Source organism: Physella acuta, unplaced genomic scaffold, assembly GCF_028476545.2.
Source record: "Physella acuta isolate Inbredline_101_S28 unplaced genomic scaffold, ASM2847654v3 ptg000766l, whole genome shotgun sequence".
Taxonomy (NCBI): Eukaryota; Metazoa; Mollusca; class Gastropoda; family Physidae; genus Physella; species Physella acuta.
The window spans coordinates 78,004-105,796 of NW_026732284.1; the positions used below are offsets into that span (position 1 = coordinate 78,004).

Below are 27,793 nucleotides of genomic sequence, written 5' to 3' on the forward strand. Positions count from 1 at the left end.
GCAACGCAACAAAATTTTAATAACTGAATCATTAATTATAATTCATGACAATTTAGATGAAATTGAATAATTATTGAATGAAGCAATAGCTGTACTTTAATAAATATTTTATTTTTACGAAAAACTAAATGAATTAGTGATAGATCTAGATCTAGGTTTGTTTCTAATACTTTACATTACAAGCTTGGATGATGCTGATTTTTAAGTTTGTTTTTAACGGGAAGGTAACTCTAGGCCTACCAAACAGAAATGGCATCCAATTCGTGTTATCGGTGTTTTAAAAAATCTGTATCGTTGCTATTCAGATCTAAAAACAGTTGTTCTTTGGGTGATTACTAATTTTATAATTATTGATAACAACTTAAGTGGATTTATTAACATTTAATGTTGTTAAAATACTTAAATGTTTATTTTAGGTAACGCAAACCAGTTTTGTCCTTGGAAGGGAAACTAATAATAATTTTTAATTTAACTTTAACTTGCTTGAGTAACTTGTGGTAAAACCTTAGTTTAGCGTCGTTTATTATTCCGGAATGGTATAGCAGTAAAAAACAGTAAAACAATGGCAAAGTCTGTCACACAGTTACGGAAGTACTGTAAACCATACTTTATTTGGCGTCATCTTTTATTTTAATACAGAACGTTTAGGGCCTAAAGTTTGGATAGCCTAGATTTATTTTAATTGCATGTTTAATAAATACTGCTTTATTAATCATTTTGTTACTTTGTATAACTAGTTATTTTTAAGTGTTTCAGCTAAATATTTCTGCTACTAAACATTGTTTAACTGGGTTCGTAAGTAGTCTGGAAAAGTCTTGACTTTAAAAAGTCTGGACGGGTCTACACTGTGGTATGACGTTGTTTTTTTTTTTGCTGGATCGCAGAAGAAACCCGATTTCTCAGTTACTACGTCATTTGGGGGAGGGGGGATGAGTGTAAGACCTGTCTTTTTTTTTTTTTTTTGTTGCTTGACTGACCGTGAAAACGTTTAGGGCTAGACTAACCCACCCCTCATAGTAACTAAGGTCACTGATATCTAAACTTGTATGAACTCACCGTGACCCCAGTAACGTAGATGCGTGCTGTTCGGCTAGGTGATGGAGGAGGGGGAAATAAAAGTTACAGTACAGTTCATGATATGACGTATTAGACTGGGGCTACTGTGACCTCACAGTGACCCCTCAACAGTCTCTTATTGTGTGTGTGTATGGGGGGATACCGGTAGTTTTTAATAGCAGACAAAAGTTTCTCAGCTATAAGCACAAATAATGGTGTGGTTACAAAAGTCTTGTTTCATTTTCAAAATAGTGTACGAACCCTGTTTCTAGACACTTTTACTGTTTTTGTAATCATTTTTACATCTTTGTAGTAATTTTTACTATTTTCATAATCTAGATTTTTTTTACTTGGCCTAGCAGCTATAGCTAGATCTAGATCTAATTAATTAATGGTCGCAAATCCGCTGCAAGCCAAAAACATTAAATTATTACATTTGACTTCATTGTTTTTATTTATATTAAAATATGTTGTTGTTTTTTAGATCTACTAATTTAAATCTACTATTATATTTATTCTTGTTTTCTTTTGTCGATTAAACTTAAAAATTCAAACATTAATTTACTACAATCGACTTTCAATTTATTTATATTTCAACGGTCAAATAAACCGTGGTTTACCGTAACTCTAGTTACCAAAACTCAACAAACATTACCCAATAATTTCCGACGCTAAACTAAGGTTTTACCTAACTTGTAACTTGGACGTTCAGAGTTTCTCTATCACAAAAAAATCTCAAAATCAAAATAATATCAGTTGTGATCTTTGATAAAGTCAGTGAGATGTTGTTAGATGTTCAGATAAATGCAATTAAGATTTATAATAAAGGGTAGAGTCTAGTAATACTAGATTGACTAGATTATTCTGTTACTGTTATAAAAAATATAATAGGGGCCTAAGGCCTAACTGTAGATTAGTTAGTTAGAGTAATAGTAATAGACTTAGGCTTAGGTCTTGTTGTTGAGGTGTTGGTTTGCAATTTCCATCCTATTATTAATTATTTAGACTAGATTCTAGATAGAGGGAAAATAAATACGAGATGACTATGTGGAGCAAACTGCATACTGAAATATTGCCAAGACTGTCCGAGGTTAGGGGTAGAAAATATGTAGCATCTATATTCTATGTGCATGCACAAACATTCTTTGCATTTGAGATTCAATATTGCGATAACCATTCATTCGGTCAAAGTGGTTTTGTATCAGTCAGCTTGTTTTAGTGGCGTGGGTTCCATTCCTTTAGCTGTTATCTCTGAGTTTTTATTTTGCTATTTTTTTATTTTACTTAGTAAATAAAACCTGGTGTTTAACTTTTTAAGGGTTATCGATTATGGGATATGTTTAGGCTTTAGTATGCCGATTATCATTAAGGAAAGGGTTAGGCATTAGGGTTAGTATTTTTTTCAGACCTTTTACAATATCTTTGGGGGGAGGGTGTCATGTATGACACTACAGCCCCCAGAGATGCCTGAAAGAAAGTTAGGGAGGATTAGGGTAAATATAAGCATGCATAATATGTCAGAAATATTGCCATGAAGTGAGGCAATTTTTTTTCTGCACTGCATACTCATAGTTTCTTCCGGCTTCAATCAGCAGAATAAATATTCAAATTTCAACTTTGACAGATTATAGGAGGAAACAATAAATGAGAAAATAGGCCTACTAAATAGTATATATATCTTCTAAATAATGAAAAAATTACATTAAATTTTAATTAAATAGGCTTACAAGGCAATGATGAGAAGACATATATTACAATTTTTAGTACTATAAATTAAATGAAAGATCTTCATTACTTTACTTACTTTTACTGCAATGCATTGTGATAGTACTGTATTGAATTTCCTTGATTTTATTGTATTTTTAAAAACAATTTTTTAAATAAAAAAAAATCAAAACTAGTTGTTAACCGTTTATTAACACAGCTTTTAAAACTAAATGAGCAGAAAAACAAGGTTCATATAAAACATAGTTTTGTGAAATTCTCACAACTTTTGATTGGTTCTACAACTAGGCTATTTTGCATTTTACTTTTTTGCTTCTCACATTTCCTCTGCCTCCAACAGAATGATTAAATTTCAAGTAAAACCTTGAAGAATGCTTTGTCCTATATAATAATTTATTAATAAATAATAGTAATTGATCTCTAATTGTGAGAAAAAAATATGGTTACAGCTGGTAAGATTTCTAGTATTTGGTATCAAGATCAGCCATTTTCCTGCAAATTGGTTAATTCTGAATTCTACTACATCTTTAATCCTTGTGTAATTAGTTATAAAATGTTTAGTCAGCCAGTGGTTTTTAACAGTAAACTACATGTTTCACCAACAGAAGTGCTTTTTTTATAACAATGTGATATTTGTTTTTACCAGTGAGCCACATGCCTAAAGCCTGTTTAAGTACCAATAACCTAATTGGTGCTGTGTGTGTTGAGCGTCCTCCTATACTAACAGCTAGAAAATCCAGACTTGAACAAACGTTTCAGAACTTACTAAACGAGAAGGAACTAGAGTCTAGTTACCTTTCAGATCATGAAATTAGGCTATTAAAAGAAAGGTAAGTTGATATTTTCAGAGTTTATTATTTTCAATTTCATTTTAAAATCTATTGATTTATGTATCATTTTCTCAACAGAGGTAATAGTTTTAAATAATATATCCCATATGCTGACTTTCTTGTGATGTTGGGAAGGGGAAATCACTTTAAAAACAAGATATTATTTGATTTAAAGATGATCCCAGATATTGTGGGGGGGGGGGGGGGGTGTATTAATGAAGATGTTTTTACAATAATTATATAATTTTTAGAGAAAATTTAAAGAAAAATGAACCAGTCGATAGTGCTAATGATAAAGAAACAGAGACAGCCTTAGATTTGGAAGATAAATGGGAAGCAGAACTTAAGGCATTTACACCTGCAGCAAGGGAAACAGAAGCTGACCGTACAAATAACAGAAAGTCATTGGAAAGAAAACTTGACACTACATTGTATTTACTTGTGAAACAGAAAATAGAAGGGAAGGATCATTGGGTATTACCTCAAGCATATTGGAAGGAAGGTGAAACCATGAGACAAGTAAGAATTTTGTTTATTAAATATTACAATTTAAGTTTAGAATTAGACACTTAAGACCAAATGGCTAAATTACAACTTTAAATACTGTTTTTCATTTTAGACAGCAGAAAGAGCACTGAATTCTGTATGTGGTGAAGTAAAAGCAACATTTTTAGGAAACGCTCCATGTGCATTTGACTATCATAATCCAGCAAAGGTAAAGATGTCTCATATGACATGTATTATCCATTCCCACAAAATAAAATAGCCCCTTTCACTCCCCCTACATTGACTAAAAATGTTTATTAACCTTAATTAAACTGTTTTTAATTATTTGTAAGAAATATATATGTTATGCAATGTTCAACTCTCCTAATGTCCCAATTCCCCAAGGGGCATTATGTTACTAATTATGAACACAGAAGTGCGATGGTGTTTAAATTTTCTATATTTTCATATGAAACATTATTTTTCAGATATTTTTCTTCAAAGCATGGTACAGAGAAGGTTCAGTGGCTGTCAACAAAGATTTAGCCAGTGATTACTTATGGGTGTCACAAAATGAGTTAAAAGAGTACTGTTTTCCCAGCTACAACAAAGGCCTGAAAAAATTTATAGTTCCATTGTGATCTTGGTTTGGTTACCATTACGGCATTATATTTAGAGAAATCGACTTGAACCATGGACACATCATACATATTTTTGTAAACACATATTGCCTCATACATAGTACTGCTTCAATTTGATCATATAATTTGGTATGATGTGTGTAAATATATTTTAATTAATTTTTTATGTAAGATTGTAGAACATAAATTGTATTGTGAAAGTTTCATTGCAGAGAAGTAAATTGAAAAACTTCTCAAGGACTTGTTGATTTTTTTTCTTAACCCATTACTGTGTCTAAGGGTATTTTTTATTCACTTCAGGGTTTTAATTTTTTTACATAAAAATAAAACTTGCCATGCATTCAGATTTCAACCTTTTTAAATTAACTTCCAATTACACTAAAGATGAGTACAGCAATAATATCTATAATTGCTAAAAAAAAATTACTCAAAGCGGTTTTAAAAACTCAAAGCATTACATTTTAATAAACAATTTTTATATGAAGATAACAAAGCAAACTAATTTACATACAGAAATGTTACAAAAAACATTTCCTTAATGCTGTCAGATCATTTTCAGAATATTTCTTGCTTTCATCCAGGGCTTGTAGCAAGTCTTTAATCACTGAAAATAGTTTTAAGAATTGTCAATCTATGAAAATTCCAAATTTTATCAAAGTAGCAATAAAAACTTAACTTAGACTGATAATGTGCATTGAGCTAAAATAAGACAAATATTTGTTTGTACATACCTTGTTTTTCTTTTTGGGAGAGAAACATGGCTGTCATTGAAAACCTCTTGACTTTGGTCAAATTGATCAGTATGTCATACATGTTGATTTCATCAAGTCTAGATTTATGGAGACAAAAGACAGGGATTTAACTTACTATAAGCACCTTTTATTCATACAACTAAAACTATTTAATTAAACTGACCTGTTTGAGTTAGTTTGTAAACTTGTAAGTATAGTGGTGAGGATTTCTGCATCAAGACACTGACCAAAGAGCTGACAATATTTTGCAGGAGGTATGGCCTGAGAGAAAAATTTGTGTAAGAATGGTGCGACTATTTTTTAAGTAATTTCAATGCATTTTTAGATATATGCAAGGCAATTGTAATACATTTAATATGTAAGTACTGATATGTTAAAGAAGAAAAAATATATGGCGTGAACTTTTTAAAGTTTTTTTTTTTTGCTCTTGCTGTGTGAAAATAAAACTGGACAAACCTTAAAATAGTTAATAAAAGCTTCCTGGTTGTGTTTTAACAGCTTGAAATCTGCCTGGAACTGAAAAGATGTAGTTGGTACAGAAAAACTGTCACCTGGGCTTGCTTCTGTTGCCACTCTAGTCTGAGAAGCTTTAGTTTGAGCAGTAGTAGCTGTTCTGTCACCTGAACCAATCTCTGGAGAAAATTTCTTGTTTGAACTATTTTCACAAGAATCCTTTTTCTTCGGAGAGATTGTACTATCACCACACTTTTCTGATCTTACATCAGCCTGACCTCTATCACTGCTGTCAGATGACTGAACAGACGAGTCCACTGATGAGGATGACCCCACCCTTTTATTATCTAAACTCTCTGAAGGTGTTGAAGACAGTTCTTCTATTTTACTAATGGAGGAAGCACCTGACTCAGAGGTCAGGAAAAGCTGATCAAATTTTTCTCCCTCCTGCTCAGCCAGCTTCTTTGCTGTTTCACTTTGTTCCATGTTGAGACATTGCAGCCTGCTGCCCACCTCTATCCCTACTTCTTCAATAAGGACTTGTCTTAATGGAACCTAGAAATAAATTTTAAACTGTTATGTAATGATATTTTTACTGATCAGAAATACAAAATTACATAATGGTGTCCATAATAATATAGTTCAATAAATAAAGATAAAAGTAGAACACTATTTTTAGTCCACTGAAAATGAATATTTCATAAGGTAGAGCAATGTTTGTTGTGTTTGCTTACAAAGTACCTTAGATCTTTCTTCTGGTGGCTTGTACACTGGTTTTACTATTCCCTTTTTCCCATCAATCAGACTTGATAATACAGGATCTTTATTTTCTCTATCAAACTCCTGTCATTTTGTAAATAATGTTTAATTAAAAATTATATTCGCGTTGTTAAATTTATAACAGCACAATAAATTGTGTTCAATACATTTTGTTATTCAACAATATCAATCATTCAAAACAAAAATAGTGAATATAAATTAGCAGTAAAAACCCATTAAAACAACCTTAGCAGTTCTTTGTGTATGACTACACATCCTTGAAAGAAGAAACGAACCTTTTTCAGCCTGTCTAGCTCTGCAGCTGCATGTTTGTTGGTGGGTTCAAGATATAAAACTCTCTGAAAGTCTTCGCTCGCTTCTTTAAATTTACCCATGGCAGTTCTAGCTGTAGCTCGTCGCAAATAGGACTTCACATATAAGGGATCAAGGGTAATTGAAGTTGTACAATCCAACTCAGCAGCTCCATATCTAAGGAAGATTATGGTTATGAATTAAAACAACTTGACATAATATTCAAAAATAAAACTAAATACTGAGCAGCTTAATATTGAAGCATTGAGATAACATTACAAAAAGTCAAAATCTGAAGCTAAATTTAGTAAAATACTGTTTTAAGAGCAATTAAAAACTAATTTCTTTTCTGGTTTCTTGGTATAGTTGTAAAAAAACAAAAATAATTTACTTTTCTTGTTTGAGCAGTGCCATGGCCCTATTGGCTGGCAGAATGGCATTTGTTGGATCATAGCTGATGCCTTTAGTATAAGCCTCAACTGCATTCTCTATGTCACCATTTTTGAAGAATTCATTTCCCTGTTAAATAAAAAGTATAGTCTTTAAGATAAACCAAAATAATTCTTTTAATGGAATAGATTTATTGCTTGAATAGTTATATTCTAGATCTTAAGTCTCTAATTCATTATGTTGCTGTATAGTAAAGGGGTGAGACTCAAAGAATAAGCAATTCAAATTGAACTTCTGAACTAATGTATTGCAATTTTACAAGTTTTTATTTAATTGATACCATGTTTGTTCGTGTTTTAATAGTTTTTTTCTATATTGGGATTATATTAAATCTTCTACAAAAAACAATTGATCTTTTTTACTAAACCACTTGCATCCATACTAATTTTGTGCTCACCTTATCTTTCTCAAGGCCAGCTAAATACTTTTTCCTCTCAAATTCCCATTCTTCATCTGTCTCATACTCTGAAGATGATGTTTCATTTCCTTTATCTTCTTTGTCAACTTCTTCCAAGGCCTTTTCCTAAAATATTTACATCTATATTTAAAAGCACTCAACTACTCAACATTCAATAAAAATTGTTACTTTTTTACTGCTAGTTTCTAGAAATCCACACTTTTCTGAAGGCAATAAATCAATAATAAAAAGTAGCACATGTAAAAAGAGAAGCCATAACAGTTCAATGAAAATAATTTCCATATTTTGAAAGCAGGTATTGATTATGAGATATCACTAAAGAAAAAGATGGACATGCATTCATTATGACAGAAAAAAGTGCCAGTACAGTAAGAGACCCTCAGTAAACCTAATCGATCTTCTTGTGCCAGCTGATAATACTGATATTGTTATTTAAATCTTTATTTTTATAAGATTCTAATTTAAATAATAATAAAAATGTATTTCTGAGTAAGTTAGCAGCATTTTTTAAAAGTCAAACTCAAACAGTTAATACTTATACACACCACATCAAATTTATCCCAAGCACGGAAATCAAAACCACTAATCTTTTTAGGCTTCTCATGATTCACTGGCTTTTCCTTCTTTTTTCTTTTCAACTTTTTCTTGTGTATTGTATTCCGTACAGGAGGCAATTCTTCACTCTTAAAAAAAAAACTATGAAAGTTAAACTAACAAAGTTTGTTACAATCATTAAAAAGAAAATTGTTTCTTAAATAACACTCAAATTAAATATATTTGAAGATCTGTAGGCCTAATTTATTTAATTTAACAAATAAAAACAGGCTGGTCTATTTTTTAATACAATGTTAGGCCCATGTAGTAATAGGCTAGTCCTAACTAGTAATCAATTGAGTTAGACTTACTTTACATTAAAAAAAAGAGGTGTTTAAAAAGTAACAAAAATTTTCAAATACCTTATCTGTCTTGCCCAACTTCAAGTCCTCCTCTTTTCTTTTGATATCCTTCTCCCAGTTTTTCAGATCAGACAAATAGTCCTGTAGCTCAGTCTGATTTAGACGAACTTGAGACTGAAGACGAATCATCTTCTCCTCATGTTCAGATATTTTAGGCATTTTTGTTCTTTATCTTAGCCTTAAAAAAATGTTTAAATCAAACAAATAGTGCAAAAATTATAAATTCTATAAAGCATAGGCACTAAGTGTTACAGTTGAGTTTTAGGGTCTTGTCTAAAGTCTAAGTCTACACACTACATTTAAACTACATTAATTAGCACCTGCACTGGATAGCCAACATGTAGATCTAGACATCTAAGCCTAAAAAAATTCTAACATTTAGCCTTTCTCACAAAGTCTCAAACATAGAAAAAACTAGATATTAGATATCTTATCTAGAACTAGAATAGATCTAGATCTAGAGATGAGAAATTAATTTTTAAAAATTATTTAGAATTAGAAGGCTAGTGACACTAATTTTTCAATGGAACTACTGATCTATTCAATTACTAGATAGTAGATAGATCTATAGTCTCTAGATCTGTGTAGAATTATTTTTTTTATGAAAAAAAAGACGATCGGGGGGAGGAGGAGAGAAAGTAAAAAAAAGGAAATATGACATGGTCGACGTGTGATGGTTGCAACTTCAAAACTTGCAAGTTTCAATCTTTTTGGATTTTTCCGATAATATAGTTTTAAAAAATGGGGTGTAGTGTACTGTTAGGTTACTGGTAGTTAAATAAATGCACATTTATATTCTAGATCTAAATCTAAATGTTTATCTTCTATAGGCCTAGATCTAATATTTATATTTCTAACCTAAACTCTTAAAAACGAAATGCCTACCCACAGGATGGTTTATTTTTCTAGATTAATCTTTGAAAAGGAATTCCGTCTTTTTAATTTTCACGCTTAAACTTGTTTTCTAAAACAAAAGTGGTCTCTAGGCCCTATGTCTCAGTATCGCCTACCAGATATTCTAGAAAAAATTCTACCGCCGCCCCCCCCCCCCCCCCCCCCGAACGAAATGAAATTTATATAATTTATATAGAAAATATATTTTTTTAACAGTGTCCGCCCCCCCCCAAAGAAATTCTACCGCCCCCCCCCCCGAAAATTTCAAGTGCCCCCCCCCCCCCCCGGAGAAAAAAGTCTGGAAGAAACACTGATCATAACGTAACCACAGACAACATAGATGTAGATCTATATACTAACTTGCTTTTATTAGTAGTATATAGTAAATAGATCTAGCTACGTTTCAATATTAATCGTAATGACATTTTGTCTGCTGAATAAAATTCAAAATCAAATACAAGTAGGCAAATTTCCCAAATAGATAGATCTATATCTAGATCTACATTTTTTGCACTAATATTTTTTTAAAAGCAGATTTATGGTTTTTGCTTGACTAAAGTTTCCGTAATTAACTTATTAAATAATAAATAAAGGAGAGCGTCAACAAACTAAATTCTTGCGTGATCGGACTTTGTCTTTTGTGCCCAGTGTTTCTTCCAGACTTTTTTCCTCCGGGGGGGGGGGGGGGGGGCTCTTGAAATTTTCGGTGGGGCGGACTAAATTTCCGGAGGGGGGGGGGGGGCGGAGACTGTTTAAAGTTTATATTTTACTATTCAAATCTCATTTCGTTCGGGGGGGGGGGGCGGTTGACTTGGGGGGGGGGGGAGAATGCCTGTTTGTGATGAAGAAGGGAGGAGATGGGGAAATAGTGCCGTTACTCTTTTTTTTTAAGTAATTTTTAAAACTGACATTTTCGCTTTATTTTCACGACTTTTTTTTTTGTATAAGTTATGTGCCTTAATAAAAATGCATCACTGTAGGCTTACCTAATCTTGGCCAAGATATGCAAACTGTTTCAGGAGAAGGAACCGACAAAAAACAAGCTTTGGCATCGTCATGGATTAGATCTGCCTCGACATCAATTTTTACCCAAATGTTTTCTTTCACAACCTTCTAGTTTAAGAATTAAAAAAAAAAACACCCCTAACGCCAAAGTGTGGTGTCCCGATCATATTTTTTATCGTGATCCGGCTGCACTTAATCGGGAAATATTTTTGAATAAATGTCCAGCACCTTTGAGCACCACTAAAACGCATAACAAAGACATGATTATTTTAAGTGGCCCACAAAAACAAAACTTCGAGAAAAATCTGAATCTAGGTCTAAGTTTTTGTCAGTACAATGAAGACAAGCGAGTTGACGAGATTACTTCCAACACGTCTCTCATCTCAGAAAAAGGTAAATATTATAATAATTATAATTGTTAGATCTAGATCTATACTATATGCGAAAGTATGTGTTGTTATATTGAATATAAAACTTTAAAAAATATAGGTTTAAGGATCATGCAATCGTATTTATTTTTAATCCCCACCACCCCCACCCGACGCCCCAACCTTTACAGCTATTCAAAACTTTTAATGTAAAAAAAAAAACCGTTCTATAAACAGGTAGATTATAAGTCTAGTTAATGTAAACTTTTAACGAGTAATGGAGATAGTTTATTAAAAAAATGTATAATTTATAACTCTTGACCACAATGCTACCCACATGGGGTACGGCACAGCAATACAAAATTATAGACCGTTATATCTCCCGTTCCTGTTGTATAATTCATATGTCCACGATCCATAACTATGTACCATATAAAGAGCTGTTGAAATACTGTTACGATATATTACAGCCTGTATAAGCCCTGTGGACATGTAGATATGGTGACAGTGGCACCGCATCCAAAAGCTGAGTTATTGTAGTTATATGGTGACTTCTGACATTTTCCAACAAAGCTGATTCTTAGGGTGAAGTAATAATAATAATATGGTGACCCCTGACATTGTCCACCAAAAGCTGACTTTTGACGTCATAAGGTGACCCCTGACATAGTCCACCAAATGCTGAATTTTGTAGGGTGACGTCATACGGTGACCCCTGACTTGTCCACCAAAAACTGACTTTTGACGTCATAAGGTGACCCCTGACATTGTCCACCAAGAGCTGACTTTTGTAGGGTGACGTCATACGGTGACCCCTGACTTGTCCACCAAAAACTGACTTTTGACGTCATAAGGTGACCCCTGACATTTTTCATCAAAAACTGACTTTTGTAGGGTGACGTCATACGGTGACCCCTGACATTGTCAACCAAGAGCTGACTTTTGTAGGGTGACGTCACACGGTGACCCCTGGAAATGTCCGAGGTGACCAGTACAACTGCCCGTGTGCCGCTGACGTCAGAACTCAGTAACGAGGTCCGCGATAAAGTCAGCGCCTACATGGACCAGATGTTCCAGAACTTTCAGCGGAAGGTGGGGGAGACGGTCCGGTACGTCCTCTTTGTTTTAATACGACGGCAGGACAATACAGGACGATACGGGACAGTACAGGACAATCCAGTAAATTACAGGATAATGCAGGACAATACAGGACAAACAGAGAAGTACCTGTACTCAGATTTTCTTTGCTGTTGAAAAATAGGTACTGGTAGGGTTGCTAAAATTATTTTAACTGTGGTCTGGTTTTACAGTAAATTAAACTTAAGATACGTTTTGACATTAATAACAAGAAAATAATATGGTTAGGGGCCTGGTATATATATATATATATATATATATATATATATATATATATATATATATATATATATATATATATATATATATATATATATATATACCAGGCTGATATGTGACCACCCCGTGACACATGCTGTCCAGGCTGAGCTACCAGAGTCCACCTTGACCTGGAGCTTTAACGACGACTACTTTCTCATGGACCCTAGGTACGCTACTGCCAGCATAAGGTGCTGCTTATTGGTGCACATGGCAGTACAAGGTTATTAATAGATTCTCTTGCACTTTTAACAGTTCCCTGTGTTTAATAATGGATACTCGTTGATTAAACTTATGCATATATACATATATATATATATATATATATATATATATATATATATATATATATATATATATATATATATATATATATATATATATATCGTCATACCGACTTGAGTCTTCTCCTATCGCTAGCCGTGTGTTTTATTATAAGGGCAATTTGGACATAACAGACCTGACCCCCGGGGACACGGGGGTGTATGAGTGTGTGGTCAAGTGGGGGAGTGGCAACACACAGGAGAATATAACTGTAGGGGTGTATAGCCTGCAGGTGAGTGGAGTGTTTGACAGGAACGTTTATGTTGGTCTAGACGGAGAATGTTGACAGTATGACTATGAACAATGCTAACATTATGTCTGTGTTGGTCTAAATGGAGAATGTTGACAATATGTCTATATTGGTCTATGTGAAAAACGTTGACACTCACGTCTATGTTGGTGTATGTGAAGAACGTTGACACTCACGTCTATCTTGGTCTATGTGAAGAACGTTGACACTCACGTCTATGTTGGTCTATGTTGGTCTACGTGAAGAACGTTGACACTCACTTCTATGTTGGTCTATGTGAAGAACCTTGACACGTCTATGTTGGTCTATGTTGGTCTACGTGAAGAACGTTGACACTCACGTCTATGTTGGTCTATGTGAAGAACGTTGACAGTACTCACGTCTATGTCGGTCTAGGTTGAGACCCAGACACCCACCCGCTACATTTTCGAGAAAGAGCCAGCCCGACTGGACTGCCATAGCGGCTGCCTGGGGCGGCTGTTCCCCGCCTCCACACGCCGCTGGCTGCTCAACGACACCTTCGTCAACACCAAGGTACTCACCCTGGCCGACAACACCACAGTTGACGTCATCGACGCTGTCGGCTACAGCGACTCGGGGGTCTGGGAGTGCCAGGTGACCCACTCTAGGACCAACCGGACCTGGGACACAGCTTGGTGAGTGGCGTGTTCCAGGGGCGTATTGGGGGGGGGGGGCAATGAGTGGCGTCCTCCAGGGGCGTGTTCAGGGGTGGACAACGACGCTAAGAGTGACGTTCTCCATGGGCGTGGGGTATGTGCCTGCTAGTGGTTTTGCGTATTGGTTCCGATTAGCGGTGGATATTTGGTTAATCTGTTCTAGCCTTTAACACTGAGCAGCTTTTGCAATCTTTTAAAATCGAATTCGTATACAAAGGTATCATTAATCCGCAATAGTCTATAAATATATCATTAAAAATATCATATATTATAGTATACAAATGTAAAAACCAAGCTGTAGTGATCCAATTACTTAAATGCAAGTACTGCTAAACATGTTATAGTTATACGCGGTCTATAGACCCATACATACAAGGGACCAGAAGATAGCTGACTTGTAATGTCCATTTGTCTAATGTCCCCAAATAGGTGGTTTATAAAATTGGGTTTTTAAAGTCATTTTAGCCTAATTTTATTCTACTTTAAACTCTAAAGTATGTACATGTTTTTTTTAAAATAAATATATTGCTTATGTTAAAAACAAAATAAAAAATATTGCCAAGGGAAAATACTCTAAAAACAATAAGACAGTCAAATTTATTGGGTTTTTCCCCTTTGTTGCTCGCCATATTAGGCATATTTCAACTTTGTACTGCATGACCTTTTTCCTTACCTCCTCACGTAGACTATTTATACCAAAATAGGGTGAAGTCTCTTTCACAAAGTAAATGATAAGATGATAATGTAAGCTATGGGGATGCTTACCTACAGCTCCTGGGGAGGGAAGGAGGGAGGGAGGCGTAATACCACAGCTAATACGATGTGTCTAGACATGAACAACAATAGCAAATTTAGAAATAGACTTCTCTAACGCCTTAACGAGGTTAATTAGAGAAAATGTTCAAAACACTACATCATGACAAGACCTCTATGTCTTACATTACCCACCATCAACTCTCTTGAGTTTGAGCTTGATCTAGTTTTGTACCCGTGGCCCTAGGATTAGATCCTGGGTACCTGTAGCTCATGGCTCTTTATTCCCTACAAGATGTTCCTCTCTCTACTCTCCCTACAGGATGTTCCTCTCTCTACTCTCTACAGGATGTTCCTCTCTCTACAGGATGTTCCTCTCTCTGTTCCCTACAGGATATTTCTCTCTCTACTCTCTACAGGATGTTCCTCTCTCTCTACTCTCTACAAGATGTTCCTCTCTTTCTACAGGATGTTCCTCTCTCTACTCTCTACAGGATGTTTCTCTCTCTACTCTCTACAGGATGTTCCTCTCTCTCTACTCTCTACAAGATGTTCCTCTCTTTCTACAGGATGTTCCTCTCTCTACTCCCTACAGGATGTTCCTCTCTCTACTCTCTACTGGATGTTCCTCTCTCTACTCTCTACTGGATGTTCCTCTCTCTACTCTCTACTGGATGTTCCTCTCTCTCTACTCCCTACAGGATGTTCCTCTCTCTACTCTCTACAGGATGTTCCTCTCTCTACTCTCTACTGGATGTTCCTCTCTCTCTACTCCCTACAGGATGTTCCTCTCTCTGTTCCCTACAGGATGTTCCTCTCTCTACTCTCTACAGGATGTTCCTCTCTCTCTACTCTCTACAAAATGTTCCTCTCTTTCTACAGGATGTTCCTCTCTCTACTCCCTACAGGATGTTCCTCTCTCTACTCCCTACAGGATGTTCCTCTCTCTACTCTCTACAGGATGTTCCTCTCTCTCTACTCCCTACAGGATGTTCCTCTCTCTGTTCCCTACAGGATGTTCCTCGCTCTACTCTCTACAGGATGTTCCTCTCTCTGTTCCCTACAGGATGTTCCTCGCTCTACTCTCTACAGGATGTTCCTCTCTCTCTCTACTCCCTACAGGATGTTCCTCTCTCTACTCTCTACAGGATGTTCCTCTCTCTACTCTCTACAAGATGTTCCTCTCTCTACTCCCTACAGGATGTTCCTCTCTCTACTCTCTACAGGATGTTCCTCTCCCTACAAGATCTTCTTCTCTCTGTTCCCTACAAAATCTTCCTCTCTCTGTTCCCTACAGGATGTTCCTCTCTCTACTCTCTACAGGACGTCCCTCTCTCTACTCCCTACAGGATGTTCCTCTCTCTACTCTCTACTGGATGTTCCTCTCTCTCTACTCCCTACAGGATGTTCCTCTCTCTGTTCCCTACAGGATGTTCCTCTCTCTACTCTCTACAGGATGTTCCTCTCTCTCTACTCTCTACAAGATGTTCCTCTCTTTCTACAGGATGTTCCTCTCTCTACTCCCTACAGGATGTTCCTCTCTCTACTCCCTACAGGATGTTCCTCTCTCTACTCTCTACAGGTTGTTCCTCTCTCTCTACTCCCTACAGGATGTTCCTCTCGCTCTACTCTCTACAGGATGTTCCTCTCTCTACTCTCTACAAGATGTTCCTCTCTCTACTCCCTACAGGATGTTCCTCTCTCTCTCTACTCCCTACAGGATGTTCCTCTCTCTGTTCCCTACAGGATGTTCCTCTCTCTACTCCCTACAGGATGTTCCTCTCTCTCTACTCCCTACAGGATGTTCCTCTCTCTCTACTCCCTACAGGATGTTCCTCTCTCTGTTCCCTACAGAATGTTCCTCTCTCTACTCTCTACAGGATGTTCCTCTCTCTCTACTCCCAACAGGATGTTCCTCTCTCTCTCTACTCCCTACAGGATGTTCCTCTCTCTGTTCCCTACAGGATGTTCCTCTCTCTCTACTCTCTACAGGATGTTTTTCTCTCTGTCTACTCCATACAGGATGTTCCTCTCTCTACTCTCTACAGGATGTTCCTCTCTCTCTACTCCCTACAGGATGTTCCTCTCTGTTCCCTACAGGATGTTCTTCTCTCTACTCTCTACAAAATGTTCCTCTCTGTTCCATACAGGATGTTCCTCTCTCTGTTCCCTACAAATTGTTCCTCTCTGTTCCCTACAGGATGTTCCTCTCTCTGTTCCCTACAAGATGTTCCTCTCTCTGTTCCCTACAGGATATTCCTCTCTCTACTCCCTACAGGATGTTCCTCTCTCTGTTCCCTACAGGATGTTCCTCTCTCTACTCTCTACAGGATGTTCCTCTCCCTACAAGATCTTCTTCTCTCTGTTCCCTACAAGATCTTCCTCTCTCTGTTCCCTACAGGATGTTCCTCTCTCTACTCTCTACAGGATGTCCCTCTCTCTACTCCCTACAGGATGTTCCTCTCTGTTCTCTACAGGATGTTCCTCTCTCTACTTCCTACAGGATGTTCCTCTTGCTGTTCCCTACAGTATGTTCCTCTCTGTTCCCTACAGGATGTTCCCCTCTCCCCTACAAAATGTTCCTCTCTGTTCCCTACAGGATGTTCCTCTCTCTCTCTCTGTTCCCTACAGGATGGTCCTCGCTCTACTCCCTACAAAATGTTCCTCTCTGTTCCCTACAGGATGTTCCTCTCTCTACTCCCTACAAAATGTTCCTCTTTGTTCCCTACAAGATGTTCCTCTCTGTTCCCCACAGGATGTTCCTCTCCGTGGACAAGCCTCCCATTTTTCTGGCCCGCTGGTACCGTACCCTCCACGACAACATGGGTATCGTCATGTTCATCATCAGCCTGACAATCCTCATCGCCCTCATCCTCTTCCTCTTCTCCGCCCACAAGCTGAAGGAGAAGGAGGATGAGTCTGACGACCAGTTCATCCACGAGAGAAACGGATGGGAGACAACTCTGTCCAAATTTGTCGAGAAAGGGGAGGTCACTGTGGATGATATTAAAGAGAAAAAAGACAAGAAGGAAGATGGTAAAAGCAAGAAAGAAGATGAAAAAAAGACGGATGAAAATAAAAAAGATGAAAGTAAGGAAAGTGATGATGAAGATGATGATGATGTTGATGATAAGAAAAAGAAAGAGAAGGATAAAAAGAAAATAAAGGGTAAAACTGAAAAGAAAAGTAATAAAAGCACGTCAGAAGATGAGAACGAAAATGCTTTTTCGTTTGACACCAATTTTTCATCTTCAAAGCGTAGCAAATCTACTTCCTACTTCACGACGCCGGCAGAACGAGACTTGGCGAGATCTTGGCCTCGGAGCAGCAAATCTCGTGACAGGAAGTCGAAGAAAAACCGGAAGTCGTCCGGGTTTACCGTCTACCCGGCGGTGACGAGGGACCTGGCGCTGAGATGGCTGGTCAAGAACTGCCCCCACCTGCGACAGCTGGACGCCGCCATGCAGAACTCGTCTAACCTCCCCCTCTTCGATCTGTCGCCAGACCTGGAACCGCTCCTGTCATCGTCGTCTGAGACCATAGACTTCGTGGATTCTTCCACCACAGATCTGCTGGAATCCTCCACCACCTCAGAGTTTATCGATTCCTCCCGCAACAACGGTCGTCCATACCCCGGGGATGAAACAGTGAGAAAACTAAACACTGAAACGCCGGCTTTTGTCGCTGATCACCGCGATTCTCGCCTGCACGATGATACCGAATCGATTATTGATGGAATCGATTCTTCGAAAGCCACACACGGCTCCCAACTTAAACGGTTGGTTGAGGGTGGGAAGAATTCTTTTCCAGTCCTCCCGTCTTGCTCCGCTGTTCAAAGGCTAGCGAACAGCGGGGCGCGCGGTGATATCAGCGGGTCTCACGCTCCGCATCAAAGACAGCATGCGGATTACAGAGGTCATGTAGCAAGCTTCAACGGTCCTCAGGTTAACTATGGCGGGCTACCCTATTTTTATAGGACGGCGCATGTCGATGAAGATTTATTTTATTTAAACGACGTCGAATATGACGCAGAAAACTATGGGGGTTATGTGGACGACAGCGGGTCTCATACGAAATATGAAGTGGTTTATCCAGAATTTTCAGGCAGGACACGAGTAAAGCCCAACAGAGTAAAATCTGACCGAGCAGGCAAAATAAAAAAATCCAAAGTGCATCAAGGTATGCGGTATCAATACCTACCACAAGAAGACACGGTCTGAATGAAGTAATAGATTGACCGTGGAATTAACGTAACACAGCATGCCAAATAGAACCTGGATCATTAATTTGTTTCTGAGAAGCTATGACAGAACTCAGCGAGCAGTTGTGTAAGGGGTTTTTAAAAATATTTTTTTCGGTGTTTTTGTTTTTTTTGTGCGGCGTTTCGGTGTTTTGCCGTCTGGGTGTTTCGGTCTGTGGACAAGCCCCCGCCGCAACAAAGGGGAGATCAGTCTTTGTGATAACTCTGTCCCCGGCGTGGTGTGCACCGGTTGCACCGTCGCGATGAAATTTATCGCTGCGCGCGAACAAAACGCGAAGGTTTTGTCTTGGAAAATTTATTGGCTGTAGCAGTGGTGAGCGAGGTTATGGTCGCGGGATGTGGACATTTTTTTTATTAAACGGGCCAATTAACAGGGGGAAATTCCTACAAATGTATATGTGATAGAGTCAAGATATACTCAGGTAAAAAAGGGGTACCGCTGTGACGGTCTAATCTAAGGGAATCTGGGGAGGTAGGTATGGCTGGAGTTACCTGAAGTAGGTGTGAAGTAATTTGGCACGGCGCAGTTAAAGATTTTGTAATAGATGTGTGTGTGTGGTGGTAGAGGGAGTTGTATAATAAGTGGTTGTGTTTAGGGGGGGGGGATGTTTAGTGTGTGGTTGTATGTGGTGGGGGTCATGAGGTCAGGTTAAGTGCAACAAGTGTAGCTTCTATTTTATAACTTTAGAATGGATAAGGATATATATATATATATATATATATATATATATATATATATATATATATATATATATATATAAAGAGGTTTTTTTGAGATATGAATTATGTTTTTTTGATGTGTTGAATTTTGTATGTGCGTGTATCAATGTGTGTAGTGAGTATATTAATGTTTGTGTGATGTTATTTGTGTATGTAGGTCTATGTTAATTAAAGTTTTGTTTATGATCACCGCTAATTAAACCCATCAAAGTGACACCTCTATACCTATCACGTGACACTCTCCAGAGCTATCTTCATTGTCTAGCTCCTAGAATGTGCCCCTTTACTTCCCGCGTTTCATTTATTTTTACCTCCTGCTTTAAAGAACGTCCTACTTGCAAAACTACTTACTACTTGTCAAAAATTGATCATCTGCCTTTAACTACTTTACTTCCAATTTATGCTACATTACTTCCTACTATTAACAAGTTTACTTACTACGTATATGACAGTATATGTTGATGATGTATTAGTGTATAAGCATTTTCGTTGAATTTGAAAATTGTATGAAAATTGAGATATAATTATTTTATAGTATAGAATGCCTGAATTATTTTTAGAATTTGTTATAACCTTCATGTACTTGTATCTTAAGCCTTGCTATTAAAAGAAATTAATTCGTGAGTTTTAATTTTCACTCCTTTTTATTAATTTTATCAATTTTAAAAGGTAAACTGATATGCGCTATTCAGGCATGGTATATAAATGGTAAGCTGAGATGGTAGATTCATATGGAGAGGGTATAAAGTAATTTTGGTATATAAATGGTAAACTGCGATAGTGCGGAAAGCAGAGTTCCTTCCAGGCATCTCTTCGGGGGGGGGGGGGGGGGGGGGGGGGCAAAGCCCCCCCCCCCCCCCCGAAAAAATTTTTCCGCCCCCCCCCGAACGAAATGAAATTCATATAATTTAAATAGAAAGTATATACTTTTAACAGTGTCCGCCCCCCCCCCGAAGAAAATTTACCGCCCCCCCCCCCCGAAAATTTCAAGTGCCCCCCCCCCCCCCCCCCCCCCCCCCCCGGAGAAAAAAGTCTGGAAGAAACACTGGCGGAAATTGCCAGAGTAAATCACAGACACATACAAGAGGCAGCTGCTGGCAGGCCGACCAAACATTCAACTAACTGGCTGGTAATGTTTGGGCAGATTTTTGGTGAATCTAGCGGCCAAATCAAATAATATCATAAGATATTGATGGCCAAACAAATGTTGGACTACTATCAAACATAATACATGGTCAACTGGGGCATGTTTTTGGTGAATCTAGCGGCCAAACTCAAATAAGATCAAAAGATATTAATGGCCAAACGTATATTGGCCGACTATAAAACATAATTCATGGCCTACTATCGACACTAGCAAACATGGTTGGAGGCCAGTTATAGGTTCTGTGAATTGGCCAAACGTAGGTACAGCCAAGCATCATTCATGGTCAGTTACATTGGTGCTCATACATTATATTTATAACCACATAACATTATTGGCCAAACTTAGCTACCATCAAACGTCACTAACGAACAAGTTATCAATTATGTATTTCTCTTTACACGATTAATTTTCGGCAACCTACATTTTTCTTACAAGATATTCTTTTAACGAGCTCGTAGCCCATCAACTTATTTCAGCTCCTTGAAGCCTCGTTGCCCGAATGTTTTATGGCCCTGTATCAATGTTTTACACGGGTAAATATTCGTGTGGGTCCCACGGTGGGAGGACCGAATCTTTCTCACGGAAGTAATGAGGCTACGGTCCAGTGGGCACGCCTCGGAGGGCATCCACATAGACAGGAAAGATATTCACGCAGTTCAACGCAAATAAAACTAATCGGCCGAGCATGCACGCAGATCTACTCCGGTAAGGAAACAATAAGAAGAAAGCGAAAACACAGGAAAGTTTTATTACATTATTCATCCCGGAGACTCCTGGGAAACTCGTTTGTAACCATTTTAAAACATTTTACACAAATTCGTACACGGTTCGGAATTATCACTTGAAAAAAAAGAACCATTTCAGAATGCATATTAAGCATCAAAGAAGCAGCATTGCAAGATATGTAGTAATTATTTTGTTTCGCTTTCTTTTCTCATGCATATTTTTCATTGACTGGCAAATCAGTCGTAACGCTTGAAGACAAAGAGAGCGATATAAAAACAAAACGTTTTTATTATAAAGGTATGGAATAATATTCAGTCCCTATTCGATGTACAACAGAATATGGTTTTGGTTTTTTTTGTTTTTCGTCGTTCCACTACATCATTTTGTAAATTTCCTTAGTTAAAGTTTAATATTTATCTCCACGACAAAATGACTTCAAACGTTGTTTTTTTTAATGGTGATGGAAAGGTTCAAGACACACCCTACGGAAACTACTCAGTGTTTTGTTTTATTTTACTTTACTCACTGTAATAAACGGGGGGGGGGGGGGGGTTGAAAGACTGTGTCCGATCAACTAGTTAGTAAAAAAAAAAATTTATAACCATCTTGTTTTTAATCGTAAAAAAATAAATAAAATGTTGAACCGAATAGGATATGCCTTCATGCTGTGCGCGGATCTCTGCCTATCATTGAGTAAATATGAACTTCTCTTATAGTACGTACTTCTACGACTTATGTGTGCGATATTTTCTTTGTGCGCATTTCACCGTGTGAGCGAATTTTTATACCTAGCGGATTTTCTAAATGCGTGTTTTTCTGAGTATGCAATTTCCCGTTTGCGCATCTTTCTATGTGCGAAATTTCTAGATGCATTTTCTGTGTCCGCGTATCATTTGTCCGCAATTTTCGGTTTCTCATTTTTCCTTTGTAAGTGTTTCCTTCATAATTCGTCACATTTCATGATGTCAAAAACAAAATTTAATTTAAAAAAAAAACACTCGTTACCATCCATACATAATATTATTATTATGTCCCCTTACCCTCATGGTATCTGTTTTAACTATTGTTGTTTTGATTAAGCCAGCTTATTAGCATATTTTGAATCTGCATAATCCTTGTCTTCTACAACGTGACACGCCATATTGTCTTAAAACTATTAATAACACCTCACAATTATTTCACAGATTGCACACAGGGCTCAGTATTAAAAATGTTCCATTTAGATTTCTCTGACATAATTATATTACTAGGTTTAAAAAAAAATATTCCATGATTTCTCAATCTTTTTCTTTGACATAACGAATCCCGGTCGCCCTATGCTAAAAAACGTCCAAGTCGTGCATCCTGTTTACCTACCTTTATTTCGGGTTGTGGCTGTGGTTGATGTCTTCAGTGTACACGTCCTGCATGATGGTGGCAGGCACTGCGACATTACGGATTGGGGTAGGGGGGGGGGGGGGGGGGGGGGGAGTCGAATCAAGATGCTTGCCGCTATACAAGCTAAGTACGGAATGTCAATAAATTATGATAATTAGAATTCTCAAATAAAAAGATTTCTCATAAAAACTGGGCACCTCTGATTTAGTGCAGCTCAAGATTAGCTACATAACTTATACTATCTACATTAGTTTATTTCTTATTAGAGTCCCTAATTAATTATTCTGTTGAGGGTACCAGACATTTTTCTTGGATGTTTGTTGAATAGTCGTGGGCCATTTTGATTGTTGACTAAACTGGCAAGTCGTAGGTAAGGCTACTGTGTATAGACGTGGCCAAACTGCAAATCAGCCATATACTTTACGGTAGGCCCACGGTATAACAACCAGACCACTTAGATACCACATACTGTATGCACCACACAGCCACAAAAGACCCACACCACACGGTAACGCAACACACAACACATAATAAAATGATGAATACGAATAAAGAAGACAACGAAAAAATTACGAAAATATTATATTTTTACATTATCTGTATTGCACATTAAAAGTTCGCGAAAACAAAAACTCAACACAATAATTTGACCCCACAGTGTGCATGAATTTATACAACCACAATTTTAATAGCATGAAAATAACGATCAACAATTCATCGTATAATAATAATAATAATAATAATAATAATAATAGTTATAATTGTTATAACAGTAATACATGCATACACGTATATGTATTTTTTAACAAAATATTTCATACAAAATAAATGAATTATCTGTTAGTAACACGTTCTGTTTCAAGTCAATAAATAATTCTAGTGAAATTGAAATAAAGGGCAATAACTGAGTGCATCTACATTACTAAACTGGAATGTCCTATCTATACATTCGACTATTTAATTTTAATTGCCAGATAGTGTGTGGTCAAATATGACCGTTGTAGAACCAGCTCTAGTATAGGCAGCAAAGGTGGAGTCTGCACCACCAGAACCAGATCAATGGAAGCAGAACCAGTAGAACCTGCACCACTTTAGACAGCACCACTGAAGCCAGAACCAGTATAGCGAGCACCACTCGAGCAAGACCAAGTACACCACACAACGCGACGAACTTCAGCACGCTGGCATTAGAAGAGAAAGCAACTCTTAACTTTCTGGCTTCCCCAGAACGACGTGTAGACTTCACTACGTTACTACCCTGGCATCTGGTTGTGAGTGGTGGTCACGCCGATAGACGACTCGCATTCAATGCGAATGGGTCGAGTTCGGGACACATGAGGAAACTAGCCAGGGGTTCTACAATTAGTATCTGAGTGTACACATTAAAATGGTCGAGGTTCTTCTTGAAACATGTCTCGTTTTTTCTTTGCCCGTAAACGAGGTATAGTGGAACACACGCAGCATTTTACCTGAATATCAAAGTTCGTGTTTTCATTGAGTCAGTAAGTTTTGAAACTTCAGTCATGTTATCGTTAAATAATTCTTATAAATAATATGCCCATAGAATAATGTGCGGTATAACGTGAAATTTTGGCTACCTGCATCCATAGCAGGTGAAATTTTGGCTACCTGCATCCATAGAAGGTGAAATTTTGGCTACCTGCAAGCATAGCAGGTGAAATTTTGGCTACCTGCATCCATAGAAGGTGAAGTTTTGGCTACCTGCATCCATAGCAGGTGAAATTTTGGCTACCTGCAAGCATAGCAGGTGAAATTTTGGCTACCTGCATCCATAGCAGGTGAAATTTTGGCTACCTGCATCCATAGCAGGTGAAATTTTGGCTACCTCCTCCCATAGCAGGTGAAATTTTGGCTACCTGCATCCATAGCAAGTGAAATTTTGGCTACCTGCATCCATAGCAGGTGAAATTTTGGCTACCTGCAAGCATAGCAGGTGAAATTTTGGCTACCTGCATCCATAGCAGGTGAAATTTTGGCTACCTGCAAGCATAGCAGGTGAAATTTTGGCTACCTGCATCCATAGCAGGTGAAATTTTGGCTACCTCCTCCCATAGCAGGTGAAATTTTGGCTACCTGCAAGCATAGCAGGTGAAATTTTGGCTACCTGCATCCATAGCAGGTGAAATTTTGGCTACCTGCATCCATAGCAAGTGAAATTTTGGCTATTTGTCCTAACTGACGGGGATACTTTGGCTACCATCAAACACCCACGTGGATATAATGGCTACCATCAAACACCCATGTGGATAAAATGGCTACCAGAACTTGCATCCACGACTTGCTAATGCCAATCTTGACAGGAATGTTTTTATTTTTTATTTAGGAAAACAATTTTTTGTTGCCTTTTTCAGGTTTTCGTGGTTTCCAGAGATACACCCGGAAGATTCTAGATTATTTTCTTACACTGCTAACTAGTATTCTTTAGAACAGCAGAAGTGTTTCTAAGTCACGTGACGAATTTCTGCATTGCTGATTGGTTGGATTAGTTTATTTAGAGAACGTCCGGCTATGTGGGGGACATTGACGTCACAACCGGTCCGTGGTCTTTCAGCTGTAAGGGAAACATGGAGACCAAAGACGGAGAGCTGGTACAGAACGAGGTCATGGACTGGCCAATCAGAGGCAAGAAGCTCGGGCTGGTGAAGCAGAGTCTGGGGTCGGGCGCCAGGCCGAACCCCGGGAACCGGTTGGCCGTGAAGCCGTAACTGTTCAACAGGGCCAACTTGGTCTCCAGGATCTGGCCAGCGTTGGGTAGGCCAAGTGGAGCGTAGCTGTTCAACGCTGGGTGCAGGGCGGCGCGGGGTTTGATGGGAAACGTCGACGGGGAAGGTTCTGGTTGATACGGTCTTGATGAGTAAATCAGGGGCGGCGCCTGTGGCGAGGCTGGGGGTGAGGTGCAGAAGCGTCGATAAAACGGCCGGGGGTCGGAGCTTGTCTTGGCACTTTCAGACTCTGTTTTTCTTGTGTTGGGTTGGAATGCGAGCCGTTGTTCCTCTACCGTGTCTCTTCTCTTACCCCTCCCGCGCGTCGGGTCCGGTGAAGTGCTGACCTCCGTGACGTCCGGGCTGCAGAGGCCGTGACCTTTGCTCTCGGGGTGACCCACGCTCTGTGTGTCCTCCTCGCTGGACATGGTGTCCTCTACGTCGATGGGCTGGTCAGCGTCGCATCTGTCGTGGCATGCGGCATCGGACGCCGCACTGCTGGACGGCTTGTCGCTGTCCGCGTCTTGACCTCTTCTGGACTTTGATTTGACCTCTGTGTCTGCGGGTCAGAAAATATTTTAACTTTTCGTTAAGGAAGTTCTACATATAGCGCTATACGTATGAAACATCAAATGCTAATATTTCAAAGTAGACGATACGTTAAAATTGAGATATAAATTTTGTAAAAATTTAACGGGTTTAACTTCTGAACGAACGCATTGTTTCGTTAACTATTTTATTCAACTAAAGTACTAACCACGTTAAAACAGTGAATTATTAGTGAAAATCTAATAAGTTTTGCTTAGTGGCTAATTAATGAAAGAAATATTCCAAGAGATGCATTTTAATAAATTATAATTTTAAGAAGTCTAGGTTTCAATTCTCGTAAATGAAACTATTGAAAGTATAATCTACTTAATGTTCTGACTTCTGATATTTATTTCTGCTCATAATGACTCGATAGTTCTGTTGTTGTTTCTATAAAAATAGTTTGTGAAAATGTCAACATGTGTACAGCCCTAAAGGTGTGTACAGGTAGGTTTCTCTCACCTGTCCGACTGCCAGCCTTTCGTTTCTTCTGTGGTGGGGATTTCCCCGAGTCACAGTCCGTGCAGTCCCCGTCACACACTGCCCCGTCCCCGGGTCGTGGGCTCAGGTCCCTCCTGGGGCCCTCGTAGCTGACGTCACTCCTCCCCTCTGCCGTCAGCGGCTGGACAAGACGGGGGTAGGAGAGCCCGGGGACGGAGAGGTGGGGAGTACCAGGCGTGCTGGTACTGGGAGAGGGGCACCAGGGGTAGGTGAGGCTGGGGGTAGGCGCCGGGGAACCTGTTGAAAAAAATAAGACACTGGTGTTGTACAATGGTAATTCTTATCACGAATATCTTAGACAATATTATGCTATTATAAAGTATCAGTTTAATAGAAATACAAGTAAGTACTAATGTACAATGTGGTATATTAAGATGAATTAGTTTGTCGGTTATTGATTGAAGGTAAAGACAAAATTAATTTAGTTTTTAACTAATGGCATACGACTAATGAAATTTTGTCAGCTACAAAATGCTATTTTAATTATTAAAAAAAATGTATCACTGATTCGATCTGAGTTTATTCCAGGCATCCCCCCCCCCCCCCGAACGAAATGGAATTTATAAAGAAAATATATACTTTTAGCAGTGTCCCCACCCCCCGGAAATTTCAGTACGCCTCCCCCCCCCCCCCCCCCGAAAATTTTCAAGTCCCCCCCCCCTTCCCAAGTAAAAAGTCTGGAAGAAACACTGAATTCGATTCAATGACCAACATGTATTGTAGTGTAACAAACACAATGCTACATATGTTTTACCTGCTCTGTACAAAAAGTGAAGCCTTACCTGGCCATGACGTCAAAGGCCCCAGGTGAGCCCGGCATGTCTGGGCCGTGGACGAGGCGTTCCTGAGGATCCTGTTGATGGAGCTGACGCTGGGGATGGTCGTGTCGTCACACACGCGCTGGGAGAGCAGCTGGTCCCGGATCTCCCAGGCGAAGATGGAGGGGTTCTGCTGCTTCAGGTCTAGAATCTTCTTCACCACCATGGGCGTGGCCACTTGCTGGGGACGGGACACACATCGTAATAAATGGAATAATTGATCTAGAACATTCAGACTATGACAAGATATTTTTAAAAATGTAATGGCTGTTCTTGAACATTTAGAAAAGAACTGGACAGAGATCGTTAATGAATGTTCTTGAACATTTGGACAGTAAGTGGACAGAAATCTTTAATTTAATGGATGTTCTTGAACATTTGGACAGTAAGTGGACAGAATTCTTTTAATTTAATGGATGTTCTTGAAC

The 27,793-nt window shown here is 38.3% G+C and overlaps 4 protein-coding genes across 6 annotated transcripts; 2 read left to right on the plus strand and 2 right to left on the minus strand.

Annotated features, from left to right (window-relative positions):
• Positions 1-234: 234 nt before the first annotated feature.
• Positions 235-4,978, plus strand: LOC131950472 (large ribosomal subunit protein mL46-like). Its single transcript, XM_059312642.1, has 5 exons — positions 235-328; positions 3,428-3,611; positions 3,863-4,130; positions 4,231-4,326; positions 4,586-4,978. The coding sequence occupies exons 1-5, from the start codon at positions 250-252 to the stop codon at positions 4,736-4,738; spliced, it is 780 nt and encodes a 259-aa protein (XP_059168625.1). The 5' UTR covers positions 235-249; the 3' UTR covers positions 4,739-4,978.
• A 202-nt stretch (positions 4,979-5,180) lies between these two features.
• LOC131950470 (RNA polymerase II-associated protein 3) lies at positions 5,181-9,841 on the minus strand. 3 transcript variants are annotated; one of them, XM_059312640.1, is made up of 11 exons: positions 9,728-9,841; positions 8,839-9,016; positions 8,428-8,565; positions 7,862-7,987; positions 7,406-7,533; positions 6,999-7,191; positions 6,685-6,786; positions 5,947-6,498; positions 5,654-5,751; positions 5,470-5,567; positions 5,181-5,342 (listed from the first exon to the last, which is right to left on the minus strand). In XM_059312640.1, exons 2-11 carry the CDS (start codon positions 8,995-8,997, stop codon positions 5,257-5,259), a joined length of 1,680 nt encoding a protein of 559 aa, XP_059168623.1. In that variant the 5' UTR covers positions 8,998-9,016; positions 9,728-9,841; the 3' UTR covers positions 5,181-5,256. The 3 variants fall into 3 exon arrangements, with proteins under 3 accessions (XP_059168623.1, XP_059168622.1, XP_059168624.1); XM_059312639.1 differs by having other exon boundaries at positions 9,724-9,813; XM_059312641.1 differs by lacking the exon at positions 9,728-9,841 and adding an exon at positions 9,159-9,252.
• Positions 9,842-12,057: 2,216 nt separating this feature from the next.
• On the plus strand, positions 12,058-19,306 carry LOC131950473 (uncharacterized). Its single transcript, XM_059312643.1, has 5 exons — positions 12,058-12,214; positions 12,569-12,670; positions 12,921-13,056; positions 13,471-13,730; positions 17,260-19,306. Exons 1-5 carry the CDS (start codon positions 12,081-12,083, stop codon positions 18,722-18,724), a joined length of 2,097 nt encoding a protein of 698 aa, XP_059168626.1. The 5' UTR covers positions 12,058-12,080; the 3' UTR covers positions 18,725-19,306.
• A 5,906-nt stretch (positions 19,307-25,212) lies between these two features.
• On the minus strand, positions 25,213-27,546 carry LOC131950469 (uncharacterized; the record flags this gene model as incomplete). Its single annotated transcript, XM_059312638.1, has 3 exons — positions 25,213-26,017; positions 26,509-26,784; positions 27,330-27,546. Coding segments are annotated over 3 exons (1,248 nt in total), but the record flags the coding sequence as incomplete, so codon positions are not given.
• Positions 27,547-27,793: the final 247 nt, after the last annotated feature.